Here is a 16,522-nt window from a genome sequence, read left to right on the forward strand (position 1 = left end):
GGTGCCACAACTCCAGCCTCCACCAAGTCACATGGAAAGCAAACACCAGTGTGTGTTAGAGCAGTGGTGGGGGCTGGAGAGGGCAGCAGGGTCCATCCATGAGCGGGGCCAGGGGGTTCCAGTGCCCACACACCCACATCCCAGAACCACCACCCGTTTTGCTGCACACTCCAGCACAAGCAATGGGTCTCTGCTCCCTCAGTGCTGAGCTCCACGGGGATGCTGCTGCCACCACTGTGACCAGTCCTGCCTGGACAGCTCCACGCCCCTTTCAGGGGGAATATCCCAAAGGGACAAGTAGCACAGATTCAGCTGGTTCTAATCCCAGCTAAAGGGTTTGTAACTCCCCATCTGCTGGCTGAGTCAGCTGCTTCAGCTCCACAGTGCTGCCATTCAGGGGGTTTGGGGAGCCCTTTCAAAGGAAAGGATCACTGTCCTGCCCTCAGGGACAGCCAGGACACATTTTAGGCTGACCACAGCTCAGTCCCAACCTCCAACAAGGCACCTGCTGAATTGTTCCCCTGAAGTAGAGCATAAAGCAGCCAAATACTTTGCTACAACAGCAAAGTCAGAACGCTCGATGCAGCAGACACAGAAGCCCTGATCAGAGGCCGGGGTGGGTGCAGGGGTACCCACTACCCAACTGTGCTCCCCCCAGAAAGGCTTCAAAAATGCACCTCCATTTGAGGAGCACAGCAGAGCCTCCATTCCCTCCTCTTCCCACCTCCACGTCCTGCCCTCCCCCATTCAAACTATCAGGGCCTCTCTTGCAGAATAAATTATTAATAGCGGCATAGCGAGCCTCTCTGCAAAGGCTGCATGTATTGAGCTTACAAGGCGCACAAGCTTTTAGAGAGCAGGACACTTTTCCTACTTCCTAAGCATTTTCTTAGTCCTGAATCAATAATGCACTCGCAGCCCAGCACACAGGTCGCTGCTGCTGTGCTCCTGCTGGTAGGGTCTGCGGACACAAATACATCTCTGTAGCGAGATGCAAGGGCTTAATAATCTGGCAAAGAAGGGACAGGGCAGGATCCAAGCAGCTTAATTTGTAAACAAGCTTCAGGGAAGCGCCCTGGGCAGACCAAAGCTTGCAACTCTTGGGTACAGAAAGTCCGACTTGGGAGACAAGCTAAAAAGCAGTCAATGGGATTAAACGCCCGGGTTTTTGAACGGGTGCCTGCGGCTGCTGGCTGGGGAATGTCTGGTTCATCATCCTCTGATCCCGGGCTCTGGGTCACCCTGCAATCCCCCCTGCAAAACGGGGTGGCCGCAGGGGTGCAGCCCCGGCGGGGAGGTGGGGGTGGAGGTGAGCCCAGGGCACCGGGAGGGATGGGGTTAGAGCGGCTCACCGGGGGATTAGCAGTTCACAAAGAAAGAGCTGCTCAAAAATGATTCCATGGGAAGCCGGGCTGCTGCAGGGTGATGTGTGTGGATCCCCGGCACAGATGAGATTATCTGCTTAGGAGTGGAATTTTCCGGGCGGCGTTAACCCTTGTGCCGCCCCCGGTGAGCTGCACACACGTCCCACAGGACGAGGTGCTGGGCAGCAGATCCAGCAGCAGCAGCTGAACTGGTGCCAGGCCGTCCTGGCTTTGGGAAGGGGAGTGCTGCCCCGATGTCACTCTGCAAACATCATGCTTGGGGCCCTTCTTGGAGAGGTCACCCATGGACTGGGCTGATTTCAGTCTGGAGGTTACATTTCATCGTGTAGCCAGATTTTCTGTCTCTGGCTGAGCCAGAGTGGGCGTGAGGGGATTTGTGTCGGTGCACGGGTGGTGCCGGCTGCGCTGTGAGGGTGGACAGGTGACTTGGATCAGCCCTTGTGCGTGACAAGGAGCATCTCCCTCTGGATGCTCCTTTTGTGGAGAGAAGGCTTCCTGCCTGGTTGTCAGCCTCCTGCCAGGGTTGTGTCATTTATGGTGCAAAGAGAAGTTCAGACCCTTCCCATGGAGTACTAACAGACCACAGGAGAGTTTCAGAGACAGCGTGGGGTGAGAGCAGAGATTTCCTTGACCCTCATGGTTTGTCTCAACCCTCAGATCAACATTGGGTGGAGAAGCCACTACTCTGCCCAGCTGCAGATGCCTGGGGGAGTCCAGTCCTCAGAAAGGTGGAGCCCTCAATGCTCCTGATAAAACCCAGACCTGCTCCTGAAATCCCTCCCTGCCTCAATTTCCCCACCTGGAGACAGGCCATTGAACTGCCACCACCCCGCCCTGTCTGGCACGGTGATGTTTCCCCAGGGCTGGTGCAGAGAAGGGCACAGCCCTGAGACAGGATGAAATACGAACGAGATGTTTCTCGAATTCAGAGCAGGCTGGAGGGGGGAAGGGGAAGAGCAGCCACGAGTAGGGCTTGAATCTCTTCTCTGGCGGAGAGACGGGCCCAAGGGAGCCTGAGAGCCTGGAACGAGCGGCACTGCTCGGTGAGTGAGGATCTGCTTCAGGCCAAAGGCAAGAGGCAAAAAGCAGAATGTGTCTGTGTGTCCCGGTGTCTCGGCCGGAGCCGCGCGCGGGGCCGGTTCTGCTGAGTCACGAGCTCCCAAATCCCACACGCAGGCAAAGCCTGTCCTAACGCCCGTGCAAGGGGTGACCTTGGGCTTGGACAACCTCCCATCCGGGAGGAAGGGGAAGGAAGTGGAGGAGCAATCAATCCCCCCAAACCACGGCCGGGGAGGAGATGGAGGGAGTGACATTCAGCTGAGCCAGAATTAGCAGCAGATCTGTGGAGGGACCCCATTTCCACCCTATTAATAATTCATTCCAGCTCTGCCTTTACCTGCTCATAAACAGCAAACAGCTTGTTAGCGAGTATGGTTTTCTCCCCTTTTGCTGTCTCTGCCTTAATAAGAGCCCCTTGCAGATGGCTGGGGGAGGGAGGCGGCAAGGGAAGGACACACAAGCGAGCAAACCACCCCACCAGCCCACCCTGAGCTTCCCATCCCATCCCATCCCATCCCATCCCATCCCATCCCAAAAATGCTCCTTGCCCCAGCACCCACTGCCTCCCAGCTGGAGCTGCCCTTCCCCTGCAGAGGTGAAGCTGTGAAATAACCCCTGGGTGCCTTGCCAGAACTTGCCTACCCACACATGCCACTTAAAAACTTCCCTTTGGAGGCAAACCAGGAAAAGGAGAGTGATGCCTGGGGAATATGTGGATCAGGGGAGCATTCCCAAGTGGCTCCTGGGCTGCAGCCACACAAGCAGCCCTTTGGAAAACTGTGTCTTCTACCATATGGGGCAGCTTCTGGTTATCTAAAATATATAGAGCTGACCAAAGTGGTTTTTAGGAAAAAAAGAAAAAGAAGAAAATAACATCTTGAAGAAAGCTGTTAAGATTTTGTTTCCAAAAGGCACATTTTTCGATTCAGAGCATTCCCAGTATCTCCACAGTCCAGTGCTGTGCTGCTGGGCCCATCAGGGACCCCTCCCTGCACACTGACAGACATCCCAAAAAAGCACAGGCAAAGCTGTTCCCGAGATGTTTTCCAGGTTCAGGTCACTGCCAAGTTGCAGGTAAAGCCCACTCGGGCACCAGAGGACGGGAGAATTAATGCAAGAGAAGTGGACCCTGGCCAGGCAGCTCCCAGTGCCCTCCCATATTCCTTGGAGCATCGAGCAAGGAGGGCACAGACCTTCACCTGGGCTCACAGGGAAGGGCCAGTGTGGGGCTGTTTGGCACAAGAGGGGCCTCATATTCCTCCTCATCTCCCTCCGAGCCCCCAGCCCTCTCTGCAGTGAGTTATGCCACTTGCCAGCTGTTGGAAATAATCGCTGTAAATTAATTACGGTTGTTTCACCCCTCTGATCCCTCCCAGCCCATGAATAGAGTGAAAATTAATTGTCAGAGAGTATTTCCAGTTCTCTGGGAGTCCCATCCCGGCCACTGGCAGGTTATGGTTTATGCCCTGAAGCATGAGACTTAATTACTCACAAATGTTATTTTTGATCATAAAATCACCTTGTCTTTTCATAAATCCAGACAGAGCAGTTGAACCCTCAGATCAGGAGCAGCAAAAGTGAAAACACCCTGAAATGACATTAGGGTGAGCCTGTGTTTTCTCCTGGGTAAATGCAATTCTGTTTGGGAAAGAACATCACGTCCTGGAGCAATTATTGGAAGAAAAACCAAGAAAGCTTCCCAAAACACGCATTGCTCAGTGTGACCCTTGTCAAAAATTTGTGTTGCAGAAAATAGGTTTAACTCGATGTCCGTGGGGAGCTGGATCAGGGACAGCATCTTCCCCACTCTGTGGGTGATTTTCCGGTGCTGACAGACACCAGAGCAAACCCACAGCCCAGCCAGGATGGGGACAGAGATCCCTGTGAAGCCCTGGCAGAGTCAGGAAAACAGGGGATGGAAGGGAAGTGAATCCTCACAGCTCAATCCCAGCGTGAACTGGGGGAACTCAGCCGAGTGTAAAGCAGGAAAGCAAATGTGTCAGGACAGTCCTTTCAGCTCCATCCTGCAGCCTGTGGAGCAAATGGATCCAATTTGCTGCTGGATGGGGAAAGGGAGGGGGGGAAATAAGGTATTGTGGGGGGGAATGTGTTCCCAAACACCCATAGGAGAGGCAGGAATTGGGGTAGGGGACACCCATCTCCCATGGCCATCCGTCCTCCCGCGACTGACAGGTTGTTCAAGGAAGGGGAGGCTGCAGGACACCCACGGTGGCACCGCTCAACGCCAGGGACATTATCAGGGCAGGAGGGATCAGGTGCACATGAAGATTTTGCTGATATGGTTGTTTTGCAGGATTTGGAGGAAATCTGATACCAACTTCAGGGCTTAGTTGCAGTGTGAGGACTTTGTGAACCTCATCAGCTGAGCTTTGAGCAGAAACTCAAAGGCAGCATCAGAGGTGCCCTGTGGGAAGCAGAAGGGCCTTGGGATGCACCCAAGAGCTCCTTAAGCATCACAGCTGGATGGGGGGGGTGCTATGGAGGGGGAATTGTCCCCTCCTGGGTGGAGGTGGAGTTCCAGACCAAGGTTTCCTCAGCCATAAGCGCTCCCAAGGAGGGAAGGAGGTTTCTGTGCCATCTCCTGCTTCTCCTCATGTTGAAGGAGCCAGACGTGGCTCTTCAGGCTGTGGAGGGGGCTATCAAACAGCCCCCGGTCCCAACCATCATCAGCACTTGCAGAAGAGCCTAGAGACACCCCAGGTCTCTGGTTGGGTTTGAGAGCCAGTTCATAGTGGAAAAAAACCCACTACAGAAAAAAGGACCCAAGAGAAACCCACACAACAGCTTAGGTCTTTGTGCCAAATAAACACATTTAAATTTTCCCCCCTTTGATAAAAATCTTCCTATAAAAAGCCAAGGATTCCCCCCCCTCAATTAAGAAAAATAAAAAAATTTGTTTTCCAAGACTAGTCCAAGTTGATGCGACCTTGTCAGTATTCTTATTAGGAGACTATAATTAAAAACAAGCGATCCCAGGGTGCTCTGGGTTTTAGCAGAGGCCTTGGCTTAAACAACAAGCAGAAGAGACCCCAAAAAGCAAAAGAAGTCCAGGGAGGTTCCCTGGACCAAGACACCATTGAACACATCACACCAAGTGTGAGAGCTGTGATGAGCATCCCTGGCTGAGCAGTACAAGCTCCTGCATCATCTACTTATTTTTCCATGCTCAAATCTTGGTTCTTGTTTTTTTATTTCCCCTTTAATATTATTGTTATTATTCTTATTTTTCTTCACTGTGCAGCTAGTGGTTGCAATTGCTTTCCAGCTTCCCTTTGGCACGGAGATCTAAAAGCTGCAGTCTTATTTCTGTGCAGCTTTCACCATTCACAACAGATGTCTAGTTTGTTTAAAATATTCAACAGCTTAATGATTAATCAAGCAATTTCACCTACAAAAATACATAATTTTATGCTGTGAGGCTTAAAAATGGCATTATCTGCTGGGAGGGGGGAAGGCAAAAAAACTTTTGCGCTCATTAAGAGCCCTAAAAACCGGCTGGGCTTTGTAAAACCAGGGCCTTTTGTTGTGCTTGTTTTCCCCCATTCCCTCCCTTCCCAGCAAGGTGGGGAGCAGCTTTGCTGCAGCATCCTGGATTCTTGTCATTGTGCTTTGTCAGAACCAAGATCTTGTTTCTTAAGAAATCCTCCTCAAGGAGCAAGTCTCCGCTGCCACCTTCAGAAAGTCCCTTTTGCAGCATTTTTGCCCAGCACGGACTCCAGGCACCAAGAGGAGGCAAAACCAAGGGCTGGGTCTGCAGTCACCAGGGCTGGGATGTGTTTTCAGCTCGAGGAGTGGGTCCATTGGGACCTCATGAGGTTCAACAAAACCAAGCACAAGGTCCTGCATCTGAGTGTGGGCAACTCCTGGTATCAGTCCAGGCTGGGGGATGAAGGGATTGAGAGCAGCCCTGCCAAGGAGGACTTTGAGTCCTTTCCAGTGTCTAAAGGGGCTCACAGGAAAGATGAAGAGGGACTCTTTATCAGGAATTGTAGTGATAGGACAAGGGATAATGGTTTTAAACGAAAAAAGGTTAGATTCAACCAGTAATAAGGAAGAAAACTTTTACAATGAGCGTGGTGAAACACTGGCACAGGTTGCTCAAAGACGTGATGGGTGTTCCATCCATGGAAACATTCAAGGTCAGGTTGAATGAGGCTTTGAGCAGCCTGACCTAGTTGAAGATGTCTTTCCCCATTTGGACTAAATGACCTCTAAAAGTCCCCTCCAACCCAAACCACTCTGTGATTTCCTCGTGGAGGCACAATCTTGTTATGATGCCATTTATTTAGGACAATGTGTCCTCAACAAGGCTCTTGCAGTTTGTCCCCTAGAGATTTGTCCCTTTGGGCTGAGCTGGGGCTAAGCAAGGCTGCAACACTCTTTGTTGCACCCTGAAGAAATGCACAACCAGAAGAGCTGGAGAGCCTGAAACCTCCAATGTCTAGTTGTCGTGAGGACACTCACGACTGATTTAATAGTGTGAGACTCAAAGTGAACTGATTTATTTTAAGCTCACTGAGACCAAGTTTGCCTGGCTAATGCATCCTGACTTTTAGATTGAAGACTTAAATATCATGAGACTTTGGACAGATTCTTTGGAGGACACACGGCTAGGGGGAGGAAACCAGATTCAAAAATAATACCTGGAATTGTTTCAATAGTGCTATATCTGATCTTACCAGGACCAAGGGAGCAGCCAAAGTGTGGCCATCTGTTTCCGCTCCCCCCTGCCCTCCTGGCTCACTTCAAACCACCCCCCCCAGCAGAAAAGGCATCGAGCATCCCGCAGAGGAAGGACAATTCAATAAACCTAAACCCAAAAAGGAACACTTCATTTTAGCAGAGGAAGCTGTAGTGATGTGACTCACTCGGTGGCTTTTGAGGCTCTCCCCCACCTTCCAGCACTGTCACTCAGAGGTTATTTTTGCGTTTGCCCTCTGACAACCGTGCAGCCCTCGAGCCACGTGGCTCTCCAAAACGTGAGGGTGGTTAAAGGCATCTTTGGGGTTGCTGCCTGCTGGGCTGAGCACACTCACAGGTTGGGATGTACGGGAGCCATCAGGGATCGTGCACCTCCAGTCCCTCGTCTCTGGGACAAAGCATATGGCAGACAGGCAGAGTTTTGGCTCTGCTTCTCCCTGCTCCTGACTCGCCAGGTCCCCTGCCAGGGACATGCCTGGCCAGCCCTGTCCCTCCAGACGGGACACTGGGAGAGGGATCACGCTTGTCAGACTCAGTTGCTTCCCCCACTGCTCCTGGGAAACCTGTCCCACCTCCCATCCTGGCCACCCTTTGCTGGTCTGGGTAATGTTTTCTTATTGTGGTTTGGTCACAGAGTCCTTCCTTTGTTCAATTTGGCCACTGCTTAGGGAAGCCTCCAGAGAAAGCCTTCATAGGAGCATCATCCGTAGCCCTGGAGGTGAAGGTGGCCACTGTGGCCATGCTGGAGGCAGCTCAAGTGGCAAATATTCAGTGGAGATTCATCTCACACCAGCTCAAGGGCTTTGGCAGCCCCAGTGGCTGCTGCACACAGAGAAAGGAAGGTGCACAGCAAGAGCCAGGGCAGCTCTGTGACACAGACTCCTCTCAGACAGAGCCACTCTGAGCAGCAAGGCGGGTTTATCAGGGAATTTTCTGCTGCCATCCCAAGCCAATTCCCCACCTGAGCCCACCAAGACACTGCACTGCTGCACCCTCCTTCAGACAAGTGCTGAAATAGGACCTCAGGGATGGTCTTTTCAGGACTGCCCTATTAAGCCATCTGTATGGCCACACTGGCAGTAGGACCATACTGCAACACAATATGTTGCCTCGGCGCAGGAAACACACTCACAGAGCCCCCCAGCACTTCAGCTGAGGGGGATTTTTCTGCCTTTTCCATCAGCCACCGCTGTAAAGCTGCACTGAGAGGCAGCTCCATCCCCCAGCAGGAAGCTGTGTCTCATTAGCAGAGGTAAACAATTCCTCTGAACGTGACGAGTCAGGAGAGCATATTAAATATGTCACTATCTCAGGGTTTCTTAATCCCTACTCCAGAACAGCGTGTTGAGGCAGGAGAGGACCCCCCAGTGTGGCTCAGAGTTCCAGCACACCCCAGCTGGCATCCCCCCCCCTCTTTGGGGGGATGGTGGGGAGCACCTGGGCAGGTGCCCTCACCCTTCAGCCTCCCCCACCCAAGCAAGCCTGAGCACTCCATTTATTTCCCTTGCTCAGCTGTCACAGCTGCGAATAAAACAATGATAAAACCTATCCAGCCACTTGCCTTTAAAACATCAACCAGCACATCTGCTCAGTACCAGAATCACAGAATCAACTTTCATGCTTTGGGGTGGGCACCACACCGGGGCTCAGCAGCCCTGGTTCCAGCCCTTCCTCCTGGCACACACAGAGGTGGCAGAAGCCACACACTGCTCAAGTTCAGGCTGTAACAGGAGGAGCAAAAGCCACACATTGCTCAAGTTCAGGCTGTAACAGGAGGAACAAACCCCAGCGCAGCACTCGCAGCTTTTCCGTCAGGCAGGTGCGTGTCAGAGCAAGACAGTGCTGAAAACAGTTTGAGTGTTGACCTGTTTTCTGATCTGCTTTCCCTGGCAGCCTCGTGCACACACACACACACACAGACAACGTGTGCTGTGTTTACAGGAGTCCCCTTGTCTCCCCAAGGCTGTCACTGTCTCCCCTGCAGACGATCCTGGTGCTCACGTGCAGATCAGTTCCTCGCTGTTTTGTTTTATCCCCCGTGCTGGCGGAGCAGCCTCCTGCCTTATTTACAGTGCATTACTCACACGCTGCTCTGAGCACGGAATTATTTATGCCCTCCTGAGCTTTTCAGGGCTCCTGGGTGCCGTGGCCTCCGCTCTCTTTGCAAAGCTCAGCGCGTGGCTCCGAGCTGGGGGGAGGCACCCAAGGCCCGTTTTACAGGCACAGAATGGAGAAGCTCTAAGTAGTTCCCAAGACCTTTGGTTGCCCAGCTGGCAGTGGCAAAGCACAGATTTTCCAAAGCACCTTATGTTACGCAGAGGTTTCCATGTTCAAAGCACAGCCCCAAAGCTCCCTTTTGCACCCGTTTGTACAAGCCAGCTCCCCTCCTCTGCTTTGCCTGGGGTATACACAGGGCACCCTAAAAGCAGGTCACAAGCATTCAGACTCCAGCAGTTTCCCAGATCAAAGCAAGCCACGGTGCAGGGTCAGTCCCCAGTGCCATGGACACAGGAGCAGCCTCTTCCCAAGCCTGCAGCAGGGCTCTCCCAGTCCAGGGACACAACCAGCCTGCAGAGATCCCAGCCCTGCATCTCGATTTTCGGAGCCCCCAGCTACCAGCACGAGCTCCCTGCACCCCAGCACAGCCCCAGCACTGCAGGAGGTCTCCAGAGAGGGGTAGGAACACACTGATCCCCCCAAGCAGCACCTTCCCATGGCCCAGCCACACACAAGGCACCCACAAACCAAACCACAGCACCCGGCTCGGTCTTACCTTGTAAATCCACTGTGCTTGGGAGGGACAGACCTCACACCCCAGCAGGCTCCTCACCTCCAGCCAGAAGCTCTGAGCAGCTCCAGCTGCTTTATCACCTCCTCCTCCTCTGCCAGGTGCTTCTGCCTCCCTGACAAGGGTCCCACTGCAGCAGAGCCTGCTGTTGTACCAATGCCTCTCCCTCTCCAACCCTTTGGATTTTAAGTCTGAGAGGGAGGTAAAGTGACAGCAAAGAGATGCTTCATATGCAAAAAATATTTGCATTGTGTTGCAGAGTTGATCTGTGGTCTGTACCCACTATAACACAGGCCTGCATTATCCCCAAGGAAGGTCTGACTCACACTCACTCCTGGAGGCAGAGGCTGCAGGGCAAGTAATGTTGGGCTTTAACACACATGTGGATGAGCAATAAACCCATTGGCACAGCTAATAACCCTGGTGCCCACCTCCAGAGCTTCCACCTTCATGCTATGTCCTGGTGCAGCTCAGCACACGGATGTGTACGTGTGTCCCTGCAAAACGCTCCAGCTTGGCCGTGCACTGTCATTTGTGGGCAAAATGGGGTGGCTGTTCCTTTTCTCCCATTGCGACATTTTCACCTGGATGGGATGAGCCATCCTTCCCTCCATGGTCCCTGCAGGCAGGAGAGGACCGTGGCACTGGGAGCACAAATCTCTGCTCTCCCAGCTACTCCTCAGTCCTGTCCCATCTTGGAGCTGGAGAAATTTGGTTTCCCTCCTCTAGCCATGCTCAGTGGTACAGGGGGGATGGTGTGTCCCCAGGATTTTTGGCATCAGGAGCCATGAGAGGCAGGGATGTGTTTGGGGGATTTAAGCCATGCAGTTCTTCCAAGGCAGAGCACAGCTTTCCATAGGCTTGTAAATTGGCCAAGCTTAACCGAAGTTTCCCAGAGACCATCTCAGGGAAGGTGCTTTCTATGAAAATTGCCCCTGTGCCAAATTGAAAAGCCCTTTCCCAGAGGGCCTTTCAAAGGAAACAGCTCAGCCGTTCTTACAGTGGAGGCAAAGCCGCATCTTTCTGCCTTAAATTCATTCTCAGAAACAGCTTCCTGCAGAGCCAGGCCCGTGGCACTCTCCAGTTCAGCCCAGCAGTTAATGTTTGACACGAGCAGCCAGATCCAGGGCCCGGTAACGGTGTGAGCTTGGCTGTGATGCCCACACAATGCCCACGCGATGCCCAGGCTTTGCCTTCTTCCCCGGTGACCGTTGTTGTTGTTCCAGGAGAACCCGTACCTGTGCAGCGATGAGTGCGACGCCTCCAACCCGGACCTGGCCCACCCGCCCAGACTCATGTTTGACAGCGAGGACGAGGGGCTGGCCACGTACTGGCAGAGCGTGACGTGGCGCCGGTACCCGGAGCCGCTGCTGGCCAACATCACCCTGTCCTGGAACAAGAGCATCGAGCTGACGGACGACATCGTGATCACCTTCGAGTACGGGCGCCCCACCATCATGATGCTGGAGAAGTCGCTGGACAACGGGAGGACTTGGCACCCGTACCAGTATTACGCAGACGACTGCATGGAGGCCTTCAGCATGCCAGCACGGAGGGTCCGAGACCTCTCCACCACCAGTGCCAACAGGGTCCTCTGCACGGAGGAGTATTCCCGCTGGGCGGGCTCCAAGAAAGAGAAGACCGTCCGGTTCGAGGTCAGGGACCGCTTTGCCATCTTTGCTGGCCCCGACCTCAAGAACATGGACAACTTGTACACCCGGCTGGAGAGCGCCAAAGGGCTCAAGGACTTCTTTACCGTGACTGACCTGCGGATGAGGCTGCTGAGACCCGCCCTGGGGGGCACCTACGTGCAGAGGGAGAACTTGTACAAGTACTTCTATGCCGTCTCCAACATTGAAGTCACCGGCAGGTAACCGCTGCTGTATTTCTTTGGGCGTCTCTTCTCTGAGGGATGAGAAGTTACTGCTAGTAAACTAAGCCATCAGTGTTTCTGCAAACAGTGTTTCTCCCTCTGACAGCCCTTCTCCCCAGGCAGGGCAGCACTGGAAATAAAACAGATGTGTCCTTGTAGGGAATGGCTGGGACACCTCCGAGGCTGTGTCTGAGAGCAGGGCTGTGTCCTCCTGCAGCCGGTGCTGGGGGAAGTGGGACATGGCTTAGATGGACAGTTGGGGTCTGAATTCCCTCCCAATACCCTGTCCCCAGCTGTGCAAACACAGCCAGAAGTCCCAGGGGTGATGCTGATGCATCTGGAGGGCAAGGAATGATGCTCATCCCACTAAACTCCAGCTCACTGCCAGTACAAGCAGGATGGGTCATCCCGAGTCAGCCCAGCACCCCCTGAGCGGCCTCGGCTCCGGCAGAGGAAGTTTGGGGTGAGGGTAAACCCTCCAGGCAGATCTGGGGCAGGGCAAGCGGGTGGGGGGTGTTTCTCCTGGGTTTTGTTTTTAATTTCTCTGTACGGTGCCATATGTTACGTTATGACATCAACCGAAAAAGCAAAGTAAGGTGGAAAAGTGCCGAGATGGCTGATTTCCCATCCAGCTTGTGCGAGACTTACAGGCGAGAGGGGAGAAATCTCCCCATCACCCACCCCGTGCTAACAAGCATCACCACAGCGACAGAGGAGCCGTTTGTATCGGTTCCAAACTGTTTGCTACTGAGACTTGCAAGTAGAAATGTTTTGCAGGTGCCACTGAGGCTGGCTTTGAACAGGCTCCAAGGGGAAGGAAGCTGCAGCGAGGGACGGGAGAGCCCCTTCCACCCGCCAGGGCAGGCAGGAGGCAGCGGTGAGGGTCTTTCTCACAGTGTGGTCGCCTGTCTGGGACGAGCAGCTGTGGCTCTCAGCTGGACTGGTGGCATGTTGGGGTGCCCACTGCTGGGATTGCTCAGGGAGAAGCCCTGAGGGGCTCAGGCACATGAGCAGAGGAGTGGCAGAGCCCAGGTTTCAGTGCAATGTGCTTCTGTGTAGATATGTGCTGCCCATAAGAAGCATTGCCAGGTGTACTAAATATCCACAGTCCAAAACCAGCTCAGGATGCAGCAAAATAGCAAAGTAAGGAGGGTGGAAGGGAAGGAAAGCAGGCAAAAAAGGCAAGGAAAAAGGCAAGTGCGTTACCATCACCTCCACCCCAGTGACAGCCAGTCCTGTCCCCTGCTCCTTCTCTTGTGGCCCTGCTCCCCCCCAGGTGGCCCAGCTGCCCACAGGAACACTTGATGTTACTGACAGTGGTGGCAAAACCACAGGGGTCAATCCCCAGTCAAAGCCCACACTGACCAGAGCATCTGGCAGGAAGGGTTGGAGCTGGTGTACCAACTTGTCTGGGCTGGTTAGACTCTGTAGCAGGGACACAGAGTTTTCAGCCTAGAAAGTGGTAAATTAGGACTAAAGGTTTGATGTCAATGCTTGTGCAATGACCTTTGGCTTCTAAGCATGGAGATAACTGCAGATAACCAAGGACTTGTTGCTGCTCCTGCAGCAGCTGCAGGATACTTAATGCTTCAAAGAGGTAAAATACTCTTGGTGTCCTGTGAATGTGATCCTCCTCCTCCTCCCTTTACCTTCCCTGTCTGGCTTGGGCAGCACTTGTTGCTTCAGTGCTTTGGATTTCAGGCCATGCTGACAGGATTCTCCCCAAACCAGCACCTTGCTGTTGGCTGCCCTCCTTCCCCCCCACCCAATCCCTCACCAGCTTTTGAACTCACCAGCCAAGTTTAACACCATTTAATAGTAGCAGCCATCGGTTCAAGAGATTAAAATCCAAAAAAATTCTGCGAAAAGAACTAGGGCAGGGGGAGGGAAACCCTTTCAAACACCCAGGGCTGGGGTGGGGAGGGGGGTTGGGGGTGTGTCACAACCTCTCGGAGACATCCAAGATTCCACAGCCACCTGCACCTCGAGGACAGGGCTGGCGAGGGAGGGCCGGGCTGTGAGCGCCCGGTGGAAGCTGCAATGCTGCTTTTTAGCTGGGGCCAGGATGAGACAGGTTGGGGTTTGTTGGCTGGTTCCTGGCAGCCTCCCCCCGGCGCTGGCTCTGTGCCGGTGTGGCCGGCTGCCCACGGCTGCTGCAGAGCAGCGGCTCCCGCTCTCCTCCACTTCCCTCTTGGCTCCACTCACCACGAGCTGCCTGACCCACTCCTCCCATGCAGCAGGGCCTCTGGGAGGACAGGGCTTTTCCTTGGCTGGGAACACAGAAAACTCTGAAATCTGCTTTTTTTTTCAGCCCAAACTCCCAAGTCTTGAGCTGCAGCAAGACCCAGCTTTGCTCTGCTCCAGCTCTCCCAGCTTGCTGGGATGGTTCCTGGGAGAGTGGGACACAGCTTGGACAGGGAAAAGGTTGATGCCTGTTCTGTGCTGACTCTTCCAGCCCCAGTGGGCACTGGGCAGGGAAAGGTGACTGGCTGAGGAACTGTGGATAAGTGGTGTATAAGATGGAGAAGCCTCATGTGAATTAACTCTGCTCCTGTGATTATTCCAGTCCCAGCAAGCAGGTTTCTCACTGAAAAGCAATCTAATTCCAGCTGTAAGCAAAGCCAGTTACAGTGCAGGGACTAAAACCAAATTAAATCTTGTGTATGGCTCAACAAGGGATGGGTTATTGAGAGGAAGAGAGGAGAAATCAATGTGAGCCTGACAGGAGCCCTGTGCAGGGAAGGGGGGAGGAAAGGTAGGCAGGGATGGGGATGGACACACAGTGCCACTTGCAGCATGTGGGAACGACTGTGTTTGAGGAACGGAAGGAAAGTTCCTAGATAAAACTGGAGTGGTGTTAGGGATCCACTGCAGGGGGCATGGAAACAAGAGGGAAGATGATTATGAAAAAATGAGGGCTCAGAGGCAAAAAGCAGCCAGAAAATTCCACCTGGAGAGCAGAGGTGTGAGCAGCCTTGGGAGGCTGGAGGAGCTGTGCCCGGCCATGGTGTGTGGCACTGGAGGAGCAGTGTGTGCTGTCAGAGCGTGGCATTGCCTCTGTCCCTGCACACCACCAGGATTTTGGCAGCAGCTGGCAGTGCCCACGGGGTGATGAGACACTTGGCAGCTTGTTTCTAGTTGATGTTCACAGTCAAGGGAAGAGTAAAACGCTTTGCCCTCAGAGCAGACCATGAGCCGGGGCAGTTTCTCGTGCTGCAGCCTTGGCTGGTGGATTCAGAGAGGTTTCTGTGATCCCCTCACTCCATGTGCTCCTGGGCCCCCATCCAAGCCCACCCTTTCCTTCACACCTCAGCCTCCCACCACAGAAGACCTCTCACCACAGTCTCCCAGAACTTCGGGGAAAAGCAGAAAGGGACAGAGCAAAGGACATGGGGACAAGGGGGAGGAATTCTCTGCCTTCTTCCAAAAGCCAGATGGACTGGGGTGGTCAAGAGTTTGACAGAGGATCTGGTGAATCCAGGGGGTCACTGCTTCTTCCCTGGGAGCTGGTGCAACGGGCTGGTGTTTCAGGGTCTCCTCTGCATCTCCTCCTCCCACAGCCTCAGTCGGGTCCATTTCTCCGTTCATGGCTGACAGTTTATTTTTACTCTCTTTCTTCTTGGTATCTTTTTCTTTTCTTTTCTTTTTTTTTTCCTCTCTTCTCCCATCCTGTCCCTATTGATCCGCGGAGTAACCGGAGACGCAGAAGAGTCAAGACAGGAATAGACACGAGCGAGCCCTTGGCCTGTGTGCTCTGTGTGTGTGTGTGTGTGCCAGGCAGGGTGGGGAAGGGAAGCGGAAAGACTTTCCCCCACAGATCTCTGCCCATTGCTTCGTTTTCTCCTCGGTGCAGCAATGAGCTCGGTCATCTCCTCGGGAACGGGTGAATGAGCTTTCCCCGGCTGCCAGGGCCGGTGCGATGAAAGCCGCTGCTTCTCTTTCCATTACACGCTGAGTCTCTTTGGAGTAATTTTTTCCCCTCCATAACGTCAGTCACCGCCGTGCTCAGCAGGCCAAGCTCCATCACGGAGACATTAATAAGCTGTAATTGAAGTTAATGTGCCATGGCCGGGACATGTGGATCCAGTTAGGAGAAATCACATTGAGCAGAAGCGAATCAATTTTAGGCTGATTTATATTAGGATTTCTCTCCTTTATCCTCCCCTGCCCCAATGCATGCACTGTCTGTCTGTCTGTCCATCCTGCTGGTGATGAGCAGTCCCTGGAGGAAGGCAGGAGGAGGGAGTGTTCTTTGTCCCTGAGCAGCTCCATGGAGCAGTGCCTCCTCTCGGGCTGCACTCAGGCCCAAGAGGGACCAACAAGATGAGGTTTCCAGTTTTGTAACAGCATTTCCTTTCCTCTTTTCTTGCTCTTCTGATGGTTTCCTTGGCTGCTGCTTTGGTTACACAAAAGAATTGAAGGGAAAGGCTCTTTGTGCTCCCCTCCTTCTTTCCCTACTTTCCCCTTGTGTGCTCTTGGTGCTGTGCTCGGATGCTCTTCGGGAGGCTCTTTGTGACTTGGAGAGTTTGTGCTAGTGGAGCAGACCAACTTTGCCCAGTCTCCAACAGCCAGGATCAGGCACTCCAGACCTGGAGGATCAAGGCCATCCCCAAAACCACCCCTTGCAATAAATGGAGCTGGTTGATTGTCAGTGGTACCCACATGCAATGGATGTATTTTTCTGCATTCATGGTC

The 16,522-nt window shown here is 53.4% G+C and overlaps 1 protein-coding gene across 1 annotated transcript in view; it reads left to right on the forward strand.

Moving 5' to 3' along the window:
* The window catches only part of NTNG2 (netrin G2), a 49,085-nt gene that overhangs the window by 10,739 nt on the left and 21,824 nt on the right, over nucleotides 1-16,522 (forward strand). Inside the window, exon 3 of the mRNA XM_027687803.1 lies at nucleotides 11,181-11,824. Coding sequence (XP_027543604.1) covers nucleotides 11,181-11,824 — 644 coding nt within the window. The remainder of the gene's footprint in view (nucleotides 1-11,180; nucleotides 11,825-16,522) is intronic.

The sequence above is a fragment of the Neopelma chrysocephalum genome, unplaced genomic scaffold (genome assembly GCF_003984885.1).
Source record: "Neopelma chrysocephalum unplaced genomic scaffold, ASM398488v2 Primary Assembly neopelma1_74, whole genome shotgun sequence".
NCBI classification, from domain to species: domain Eukaryota; kingdom Metazoa; phylum Chordata; class Aves; order Passeriformes; family Pipridae; genus Neopelma; species Neopelma chrysocephalum.